Raw genomic sequence first — 12741 nt, 5'->3', positions numbered from 1 at the left:
ATAAAGTTTTATTCTAATAAAATGTTTATATTTAATGTTATAATATATTACAAGATAAAATTTTAAATTTGATTAGTAAAGAACACTACTAAAACCAAGCATGGGTAGTTATTTTATCCAAAAATATTTGTTGTTTGAAGCTAGGTAAGGATTTCCCCCATAAAAATGGAAATATAGAGCTATAAATGATCAATTATGTGAGGTTTGGGGGATTGTGCCACTTTAGAGCTATATAGATGAGAATGAAGAGTAAGAAGAATAATGAGAATGATAGAGAGTGATTGCAGGGAGGGGACACGGCAGAATTAATGAAGGGGAATCCTTCCTTTTCGAGGTATAGAGAATAGCTAGGTTATTCCTCAAGATGCATCCTCATGTGGGGTCTATTACCCTTTTCTTTTCTCTTCCAACTCACTCCATCCATACATATATAGCTAGATAGTGCCAGCCCTGCCCTCTCCTCATTTTTCTAAAATAATTACATTTTTCATTTTTAAAATATTTATGGTTTTTTAATCAATTAAATTTAATTTAACCCTTATTTCACTTCACTTTCTTCTCATTTGTTGTTCTCATCAGGTTGGATAGGTTTCACATGAAGAAAAAAAAAGTTTGAATGGACTAAAATATAATAAATTGAATTAATTCAACTTTTTTTTTCATTTTTTCACATGTAATATAAACTAAAAAACAATTAAAATTATCATAAAAATCAATCATAAGTAATAGATGGGTATATTTCTCAAATATATGTGTATTGTTTATGCTTTATATACAAGTGTTCCTTCCCCTTTTCTGTGTAGTTGATTTAGCATTGGGTGTGTACTAAATTACCAATCATGATAACGTGCATCTTTATGAAATGTGGATCTTTACGAAGGTGAAACTCGTGTGTTTGGAGCGTAAGACTCACGAGAAGGTGCTTTGAATAGACCTATGTTACCTTATTTTTAAGTTTTTATTACCCAGGGTTAAATTTAATTAAACGATTACTTTTTATAAAATAATAAAGTATTTTTTTTTATCTCTTTTGAAAGAAACGCTCGTATTAATGCATAATTATATCTTAAAAAATAATAAATAGTTTATAGATTAGGACATCATAACAAATAATAAATTATGTTATTAATTAATTGTTTTAAAATTTGAGTTGTTAAGTAAAAATGTATATATAAAAAAGTTTATCTGACCCAGAAAATTAGAGAAGGTGGAAAAAGATGGTAGTTGTGGACCAAATCAAACCCTGATGACTTGGTTTCGTTTGCTGTAGACCTTTTTTTTTCCAAGGAACCATAATGATAAGATACCATACAAAATTGATTCACATTAAAAGTTAAAAAACTTTACACCTTTTCGTATCTATCAATCCATGCAGTGACGTGAGAGAAGCATCATGAATTCATCAGAGTTTGCTGGTTAGAGCTGATAAAATGAATTACTTTTCAATTAAATCTATCAAACTATAAGAAATAAATTTTAGATTTAAAATAATTTAATTCTATATCCAAATTGAGTGAACTAATCTATTTAATTATAAAATACGAATTTAAATGAAATTTAAAATTTTATAACTTAAGTAAAAAAAACTTTTTAATTTAATCTGATAAACTTTAAAAGTTGAATTGGGTTGCTAAAATGGATTGAGCAGTACGTTCAATGAAGACTGGTTACATATCTTTGAAGGAAACCATTGGTTGATTTGGCATAGCGACCATAGTTATTCTTAATTTGGTTTTCCTCGATGTGGGTGAAGTACATTGAAGCAGCCATGTAAATTGGGCGTTATTTAAATGGTGCGACAAGTTGATGATTTGATCATAATCCTACTCTCTTCTTCCCTTTTGTCTTCACTCCAAACAAAATCATAATCAGTGGCCCCATTAAATAGATACGATTGGATTTGGACAAAATCATAGCAGCTACGTTATCCAACTAGCTCTTTGCTTTCCCATTTATAGGCCCTTTTGTCTCAAATTTATTCATTAAGTATTTCTCAAATCACAATTATCACTACAAATAAAGTTATATATATTTTTACAGAAAAAGTATTTGTACAGGCGTTTGGCTAACAGTAGAAATTATTAGAACGCTCTATTTCTTATATAAAAAAGTTATTAACATAAATTTTATTAGCCTGATATTAACTATTTAATATCATAATGATGTATATTATTATTTTTATAATAAAACTGTTAGTATATAACTTCATCAATACAATAGCATATATAATCTGCACAATATACTGTTAACGTAAAATTATAATGTTCGTAGTGATAAAATATTTTTTAGTTGCATACAGATTATATATATCTATATATATAAAAGGACAGTCGAATAGACAGAATTTTTTTATATTTAAACATTTTATTTAATTTAAATCTAATTATAAATAAAATAATAAATTATTAAATTTAAATTAAATAAAAGATTGTTTGTTTTATTTTCGTAACGAAAGTTATACATTTATCAGTGAGACTCCCTCTTTTTAAGAAAAATAAATTACTTTCCTAAGATTTCAATTTTAACGGAAAAACAAACGCTTCAAATTCGAGTGCCATCTGGAAGAAGTAGACAAAGTAAAATCAGTTGATAATTTATTCTAACTGTTCAATCATCAACAGTGTTACTTTTAAATATTCTAATATTATATTTATCAGAATTTAATAAATAAATAATCTCTAAAAATATATCATTTTCAAAATTAATTCATATAAAAATATTTTGTAAGTTCTAATCTTAAAAATTTATTTGTTTGAAAATAATCTTTAGTGTTAACTGAAAATTATTAAATAATAATAATTAACAAAATAATATTTCACGTACGTAAATAACTTAAATAAACAATCAGGTCTTAAAAATTATATTGCTTTGATTTTAGTTTTGTCAAATTTCAATATTTAAAAAATAAAGTTTATTATTAAATTTTAAATTAATGTTTTTTATTTATATAATGTTTTATACCTTATTTTTCTCTTACTAGTACGTTCTAATATTGTGTAACTTAAGGCTAAAATATAATTTTTTGAGGATAAATTTTGAAGTCATTAGAAGAATTTGCATTGTGTAATATAGAAAGACTTATTGCATTATATTCCCTTGAATCCATACTGATATTTTTTTTACCAGTTTAGATAATACAGAGGTTTTTCATTGTGTATAAAGTGAGAAAACTTATTTTCGATGTGTTTAGTTTAATATTGAACAATAGGAATATGATTTTTTTTTCACATAACAATCAAAGTAGAAAAATTAAAAAACTTTTAAATGTTAAATATTGGTGAATTCTTGATAATAAATTACTTTGTTGATAAATAAGCATAATGATGAAATTTTATTTTAATTAAAAATTTATAGGCCTAAAAGAAAAAAAATTAATTCTAAGAAAATATATTTTTATCGATAAATTACTTATTTAAGTATTATAGGTAAATCTAATATTTTTATGTGGTATATATTTTTTGGGACTATTTACTTGTTTAAACTTATTTTTTTAATAAGCATAATCATAATTATTTAATAAGCTATTTTTTTACAGAAATTTTCATGATAAAAATTAAATTATGAACCCTTTCTTCAAAGATAGTGCTCTAATTTAAGGTAATGCATTTTATAGATTGAAATATTTTGTTTGATAAAAAATTATATTTAACTTTCAAAGAAGCTTTTATTGTTAGACCCTTTTTATGGGATCTCTTACAGCTAAAATATTTAAAATAAGTTTTTTTCTTCATGGCAAACGGGTTAAATTTTATCAATGAATGCTTATGTATAGTTAATTTTAAATTATTTGCATTGCAGTTATATGCACCAGACACCTAATTACGAATTTCATAGTCAATAATGGCATGAGTGGGAATTCAATTAAATGTAACCAAAGCTTTAAAATATGTTTTTCTAATTAAAAAAAAAAAAACTAGAAACACCAATTCAAAAAGCTCAACACACTATAAGGAACTTCAATGTGCTTTTAAAAAATCAAACTAATTTTATTTTTTCATTGTTATGTGCGTGCCACACAAAATAACTAAATAGAAGGTTTATTGCAATGACTATTGACTAACTACCATTACTTTTAATTTTATTTATTAAAAAACAGCTATTAATATTTTAATTTATATTATAAAAAATAAATAAATGTTTATATGCATTAATTTTATAAAAATTATGTTGACAAGACACTTATTCATTAATTATATATATAGATATATTTATTTATTTAATATATGAGATACCAATTTAAAAATTTACTATTATTAACATTTTTAAAATATAATATAAATTTATATTATTTAAAATTACTAATAATTTTGTTGTATTTTTAAATAATTTTCTATTTTATAAAATAAACATAAAATAAAAGTATATATAAATGATCATTTTAAAAACTATTTCATAGTTACTAAAATTTATAAACATTAAAAATAAAAAAGTATTAATAATTATGAATTTAACGTTAAATTTACTTTATAATTTTTTTAACGTATCTTAGACCGACGCAACTACAACTTCCTCCATGACCAAGAACCGTAGTGACGAAATGATTTGCTTTTGTTTTGCCTACTCACACTTAAGAACGTAACCCCAAACACTTTCTTAGCAATCAATGTGAGGGACATTCAACTTTCTGCCAAGACTTTTCCTTTTTATGGTCAATTCCAAGTCTTTTTTATTCATCTCTCACCACAATCTCATTTTAACACACATAATATACTCGTAAATAAAAGAAAGCTGCAAATGTCCAAAAAAAACACAATTATCTTTTATTATAGATAATTTTATTCACTAAAACTCAAATTCAGGACTATAGATTAGGTTAAAATATTCTCAATCAGTGTTGATTCAAGTGTTTTAAGTCTCTATTTGCTTTATAGTTTAATACAATTAAATTAAATAATTAAATATGATTGTGGATCATTTATTTACTTTGAAACGGATTTCTTCATTAAAAAATGATTTTTTTTTTAATCTTAAAACAAAGAAGAGTTAAATATGATCACTGAAAAATATAATGAACAGAAAGAGAACAGTTTTATTTTGAGAGTACGTAAATATTGACTCTTGAACTGTATGGGAATTTACAGAAAGGTGAAGAACATGGGCCCAACAACTCAGTAAGAGCTGGGCTGAAAATTTCCCCAACAGCGAAGGCTACAGATCAAGTGATAATTGATAATAAATATATTAAAAATAACTGAATTTAGCAATGAAATTCATGAAAATGAAAATGAATTTAAGCATTCGAATTGTATAAATAAAATAAAATAAAAAACCATTCCAAGAACCCTTTCGAACTCAGCGGAGGTGTCTGATTTTTATTTTATTTTTCTGTTTATTTGCTATGCACTACTATAATATTTTTCTTAGCATTCTTTATTTGTAACTGTTGTTACGCATCTTTTATATTTGAAATTAACTAAATAATAATAATAATAATAAAATTAAGCATCTAATGGTTATTAAAAACATATTTTTCAAGATTATCTACTCTTTGACTTTGTATAATATTTTGCATAAATGAAATTAGCTGTGGAATTAATTAAGGAACATTCCGTCGTTATTTTATTTTATTTTATTTTTTTACGTTCTTCAATTAATTAGAGAAAAATAATTATACTTTTACATATGTATTTTCTTTACAATCATTTTCATGTATTTTTAATTTTATTGCACCATATATTATATCTTTTACTTTTCTCATTTTCAAGAAAATATTTTTTGTTTTGAAAGTTTTAATGAGTGAATCATTAATATAGTCAAACTGCATATTACACATAGTGGAAAAAGCATTAATTATAAAAAACCTAAAGTATCATTGTAAATAAAAGTCAAGTGGGACAATAAAGACAAATAGGATATTTCTGACAAAAAATTGCAAGCAGTAATAATTATATATATATATATAAGTAAATATATCATGTATTGCATATATATTTAATAAAAATAGATTTATTAATGTGGTAAATCATTATTAAAAATTTATTGAATTTAATAAAAATAAATTAAAAATGTTAAAATTATAAAATTAAATTTAAGATACATTGTTCTTGTTGATAGATGTGTTAAAATTTATATTTTAAATATTAAATTTAAATTATCATTGATCATTATTAGAATATAATTTAAAATTTCTATTTATTTAAAAAGTCTCTTTAATTTAGTATACATTGTAAAATTTAATTATTTAAAAATTAAAATTAATTGAAGTAATACATTTTGAAAAGATAAAAAAATAGTGACAAGATAAATATAATGATAAAAAAAATCTTAAATTTTAAAATTATGCTTAAGAAAATAATGATAATAATAAAATTTTACCTAAAAATATTTATTGTACTTTTATTAAGTCAATACAATGAATGTGATTTTTGTAAATAAAATTTTGTACAAACCTTATGTATTATTTTTTAGATGTTGTTTATCATTTTTAATAAAAAAATTATATTTAATGTTGTTAATCTTAATTGAAAAATATTAAGAAAAATGTCTTAAAAAATTATCTCTTTTTTTATGATTAATTTTTGTTCTAAAAATTGAAATTAACAAAACTCTAAATAAATTTATAAAACAATATCATAAGAAATAGTTGATGAACTGTATTTCTAATATCTATCGACGATATATAATAAAAATTTCTGTATAAATAAATTTTTATTAAAAATAAAAAATACAAAATTAAATACATTTTAAATATTATACACTTTAAATCTAATAAAAAAATATTATTTATTATGCATTTGCTCTCACATTAAAAAAAATACTATACAAATAAAATAATATTAAAGCCATTTTTATAGGTATAATATATATATATATATTTTCTATTTTGATAACATTAGCTTGAAATTTATAATTTATATATTATATTTAAATTTAAATTATTTTATAAGAGTAAAGTGTAAGTTATTCGCAAAATTTTAAAATATTTAAACTTAGCTTCGTCATTATTACTTGAAATAACTTTTAAATTATATTCAACTTTTTTTTATGATAATTATAAATAATTTTAAAAATTTTAAAGTCTTATATTTTTAAAAAGCACTAGTAACACTTTCTAAAACATTTTTTAAGTACTTTTTCATATATTACTAACCTCATTTTAACCTAGCAATTCTTCTAACTTATTAAAGGAAATTAAACTAGAAATTTACGTTTCTAAATATAGTCTTATGCAAACACGCGAATTAAAGAAAGGTTGAGATGATAAACGCGTATATGGACGTAGCACTAAGCATGCAACGCGGAGCGAAATGATAGCTCACACCTCTCATTACACAAATCACCTTCTCTCCCTCTTTTCTTTTCTTTTCTTTTCCTTTCTTTCTCTCCAATCTTAACACCAAATTCACCCCTCAAACGCTACCTTTGCCTTTGGCTGGCCCCACACACCCTTCTCAGTTTCTTCTTCTTCTCCTTAAAATCCATTGTCTTTGTCTGAACATCAAAACAAAAAGAGAAGCCAAAGAGAAGACAAGGGCTTGTTCCCTTACATCTCTCTGTCCCTTCTTCATCCTTTTTATCTCTCCTCTCTCTTTTATTCACCTTTTTTTTCTGAGAGGAGAGAGAGAACTCTCACCCATATCTCTCAACAACAACATACACATTCTTATTCTCGTACCACCCCCACCTCGCATTTTGGGCTCTAGAATAAAAAGTTGGCTTCTCTTTTTTTCTTTTCGAATTATGGCTAGAACAATCTCAAACAACAGCAACAACGATGAAGCTGTCACAGAGGTTGACACCAACGGATCAAAAGATGAGAGTGAAGCAAGAGGTCATTTGAAGAAGGGGCCATGGACCCCAGCAGAAGATGCTGTCTTGGTAGAGTACGTGAAGAAGTATGGTGAAGGAAATTGGAACTCTGTGCAAAAGAATTCTGGGTTGTTAAGGTGTGGCAAAAGTTGTAGACTTAGATGGGCCAATCATCTAAGGCCTAATTTGAAGAAAGGTGCATTTTCTCATGAAGAAGAACAAATCATCGTCGACCTTCATGCTAAGCTTGGAAACAAATGGGCTCGAATGGCTGCACAGGTATATATACATATATATATATATATATACACACATCGAATATTAATGCTGGTGGTTGTAAATATAGTAAGCTCTCATATAATAATAATGCTTACTTGAAATTATGTATATATATTTTTCTTTGCGGGCTGTGTTCATGTCATCATTTCGCTTGTTTTTTCGTGGTTTTTGGTGCAATCATAAAAAAAGAGAAACCTTCTTCGCTTTTGAACTCCAATCGGGTCTCTTTTTGTCCCCTCTTTTTTCCTTTTTGTTTTTAATTCTAGTTTTGTGCATATTGTCCGATTTTGGATTTTTTCTATAAGCTTACCTCAGTCTTTTTGTCTGAATATCAAATTGCCATCTTTGTTTCTTTCTTTCAACACTATACTTTGATGAGGACCCACCTTGAAAGTTTTCTTTCAAGGCTAAAACACTCAACTTTTATGCCCTTTTTGTAATTATTATTTGATTCCCATCTACTTATTTCTGTCACCATCCTTAACATGTTTCTACTTTCAGTTACCTGGTAGGACCGATAATGAAATAAAGAACTTTTGGAATACCAGAATGAAAAGGCGCCAGAGAGCAGGGTTACCCCTTTATCCCCCAGAAGTCCATGCAGAAGCCACTGCATACCATCTACAACAACAACAACACTACTTGGAGCAACAACCATACCCTTCTAATTCATCTTCATCATTTTCTTTACTCTTATCCTCTTGTTACCCCAAGAAGCTCAATGAACCAAACCAAAACCATTATTCTAATGCAAATCCTATGCAAAACCAGCCTGATTCTGCAAATTGTTATACCAATCCAAGCCAGAAATTTAAGTTTTCCAATGAAAATCGTGCAAATGTAAATCTTGCTTTGCCATTATCCCCGGTTTCTCCGTATAGATCCTCATCCTCTACCCTTTTCAACCAGAGTTTTGCTCCTCCTAGTTGTTCTGCCGCAACTGATTCACGTGATTACCAAAGCTATGGTGATCATGGCTTCATAGCAGGATCTCCATATGATCCAATTCCTTTGGTGCCAAGCTCAACCACTGAGATATCTTCAAGCCAAACCGCAACACCAGCTTCATCTTATGCAAGTGGTGTTGTTGATGGCTTGATGGGACCTTCAAGCATGGTTAATAATGACTACTATGAAGTTGCACCATTATCTCCTCAAGGAAACAGTGGCTTGTTGGACGCTCTAGTGATGGAAGCTCATGGACTTTCTCGCAATGACAAGTTCAATGGTGAGGATTCAATCTTAGCTGAGAAGTTATCTCATAAGAGGAAAAGCATGGCTGGTGATCAGGAATATGTAGAAGTGGGAGGCACTGAGCCTGTGGTGTCAACCATGAAGAAGAGCAATGGCAACACAAGTAATGAAGCCCAAAGGAATGATTTTAGCTCTTCCGAATTGTCAAAAGGTGAAACTCTTTCAATCTAATTGTGTTTGATAAATTTGATGATCCCTTTATTTTAATTTACTCCTTGCATGGTTGATATATAGTGATTCCCTAAGTGAAAATTTTAATGCATATATAGGGGAGAAACTGATTGGTGAAGATCCATTGGAAGAACTGAATTCGATGGATGATGATTTGTTTAGCCTGCTGAACCATTTTCCTTCAGAAATGCCAATGCCTGAGTGGTACCGTAAAGAGGAAAGTCAGTCATTGGGACTTGAAACTCAACCCGATGCTTCATCACCTGGCCCCACTAATCAAGAATTTGCTTGGACTCTTGGAACTTGCTGGAAGAACATGCCAGGCATATGCTAATTATAGCTTACAGACAAAAAAAAATTAAGCGTTTTGTGATGATTACAAATCTAAAAATTCTTGATGAAGTAAACGCATGGTATATAATACCCATTAGAATATGTTAGAATTTAGAGGGCTAGAGATCGATATAGCGGTGAGAACTATATTGACATTAAAATGTGCATGTTTAATCAAATTATTTAGGTATATGGAGTTAGAGATTGGGTTAGCTAGCTAGGATCAAAGCATAGCATACCAGCCAAATTCCCCCACCCTCTCAAATGACTTGGTCTTAAGAGTTAAGACTTTTGGGATTCATGTGTTTTTGTTTGTAGTTCAGTGCTTGTGCCATTAATTAGAAATATAGTGCAAAAGAGCTTGGCCGTTGCAACTCACTTAATTAGCATCTTATAGAATGCTTTTATACATACAATGATCGTGAATTACCTCATGCATGATTATTAGAATTTAGAGTTTCCGTGGGCCAACTTTGCTTTCATTTTGGTTTGGAAAATGCTTCTTTAGATTTTTCACTTCCCATGCACCTGCTAAAAACGGACAAACTATTGGTTAACATGTTTTATTATGCTTATTTCCGATTGAAGTGGATTTAACGTGATTCTTTCTGTAATAATAATAAGAAAAATGTTAACATCAACTTTTAATTACTTAAAGATAAGTAGTTAAAAGTAATATTTTTATTAAAATGGAAATTAAAGTAAATATTTTTTAATAAAAACTATTATTTTTTATAGTTAATAATAATAATAATAATTACCCATATTACTAAGTAAAGGAGATTCTAACCTTACTATCTAATTTTATTATTTTAAAAATCCTCATCATTAATTGCTCATTTAAAGAGTAAAAGATAAATATAAAAAGGACAGAACTGTATAATTTATTAGTAAATACTTTTTGTATTTTACAGATTATTTTAAATTAAAACAATAAAAAATTTAATTGAATAATATATATACTATAAAAACTGTTTATAATCATAAATGAGATCTATATAATTAATTTAAGTAGAAAAAAAATATACATTAAAAAATATTTTAAATTATTAATAAAATATGCACAATTAATAAAATAATTTTAATTTAAAATTAAAAAGGAAAGGTCATTAATGACACCTACATGGTTTTTAGAGATGGCGCACCAAGAGATTTTAACAATTTTCAAATTATTAGACTTCAATTTAACGTAGAGGGATAAAATTATTCATTTCAAAATTTAAAGATTAATAATATAAATAAAAAAAGTGTGTTTATTGTGACTGTTAAATGACAATTATCACAATTTTTAATATTATTTTTTCTTTTATAATCATATCATTAATAAAATTTTTGTTAAATTAAAAATAAACATATAAGTATAATAATAAATACTCATGAATAATAATAATATTTTTAAATAAATTTTAATAAAATATTATTAAATTTTAATAAAAAAAAATTTAAGTACTCATTAACAATAATTTTTAATGATAATATTTTCTCTCTTGACTTTGATTACTTTAACTGTGTCATATTTTAATTAAAAACGGATATGTAAAGAGAACTGATAATTATTTCCGAAGCGGAAATATATACAAAGCTATGCCGTGAAAATGAAAAACGGTCTTCAATTTTAATACAGTCCACCATGGATTCCATTTTTGTTTCCTCAGGAGATTTAGTGGCAAGACACGAAAAAGAAAATTTATTATAATTAGTAATTTTTTTAAATAAATAATTAACTTTTTATAATTTTTTTTGATAAAAATTAAAGATTTATTTAAAAATTTAATAAACTTTATAACTTTCAAAAAAAGAAAACACTGTTATTATTAATAATAAATATTTTATTATATCTAGTAGAATTAAATTTAGAAAATAATATTTTTAAATTAAAAATTAAATATAAAAATCTAATTTTAATTTAAAAAATTCAAAGTTCAATAAAAAAATATAATAACTCTTGTTATACTTTTTAAAATAGAGAGATTCGAATTTAATATATAGAGTATGATTAGACTAATTATTTAATTGAGTATTTATTTAATAATTTTTTATTTTATAAAAATTAGAATATAAAATTGACCATAAATATTTAAATAAAATAAAAAATTCATTTAATAAATGACATGAAAAAATGATTAAAATAAAATAAAATATTTATAAAAATATAACAATTGTTTTTTTTTTATAAATTCAATGTAAATTAACACTCCTTTTTTTTCATCCGTTGAACCAAACACTCCTTTGTACTTTTAGATTAACCATTTGTACTTTCGGTGCCTTGATTCCTTGATGCTCATTTTAGGGATGAAAGCATCGAAAATGGAAAACCGTTCTATCCGCATACAGTGCTAAATATAAATAAAGTGATTCAGCTTATTGCCAATATCTTCATATATCCATTTTGCTTTAATTAATTACTAATTGGGTTTTCGCTTCATTTTATTTTTTATTTGGTTTAAAATGAAATGGTTCAAACCACTAAAATTTGTGATTAGGGAACAAGTAATGTTAGTTTAAAACCAACAAATATAGAGAAAATTTTCTGATATTAATAGCAAAAGAATAAACAATTCTTAAAAATAGAAAGTATCTGTTATAACTCATATTTTATTATAAATTTTTATTTAAGTTTTTCATTATTAATTTAATTAATAAAATTAAAAAATATTTAAAACTAAATGACAATAAAGTCACCCCTGAAGATAAATGCGTTCACGCAATCTTACTCTTTCTATGCATCGCTTATTTCCCTCCATAGATCATCATTCGTGTACAGGAAATAAGGAGAGGTGTCGGCATCTTTCACAAAAGTTTATCTGCTTAAATTTTTTACCATTGGAAGAACATTCTTTTTATAAGCAAAACAAATATAATAGAAGAAAGAAACATTTTTATGCTTAATTAACACATGATTGGGCCCTATTTTATATACAAAACTATATATAGTTGGACTTTGAAGTATGAGTC

General features: G+C 25.8%; 1 protein-coding gene across 1 annotated transcript; it reads left to right on the top strand.

Annotated features, from left to right (window-relative positions):
• Window positions 1–7680: 7680 nt before the first annotated feature.
• Window positions 7681–9787, top strand: LOC113856063 (transcription factor MYB101-like). Its single transcript, XM_027487692.1, has 3 exons — window positions 7681–8028; window positions 8530–9433; window positions 9552–9787. The coding sequence occupies exons 1-3, from the start codon at window positions 7681–7683 to the stop codon at window positions 9785–9787; spliced, it is 1488 nt and encodes a 495-aa protein (XP_027343493.1).
• Window positions 9788–12741: the final 2954 nt, after the last annotated feature.

The sequence above is a fragment of the Abrus precatorius genome, unplaced genomic scaffold, assembly GCF_003935025.1.
Source record: "Abrus precatorius isolate BTA unplaced genomic scaffold, Abrus_2018 Scaffold11, whole genome shotgun sequence".
Classification (NCBI taxonomy): domain Eukaryota; kingdom Viridiplantae; phylum Streptophyta; class Magnoliopsida; order Fabales; family Fabaceae; genus Abrus; species Abrus precatorius.
The sequence above is the reverse complement of the archived record's forward strand: the minus strand, read 5'-3'. Positions and strand labels throughout refer to the sequence as shown.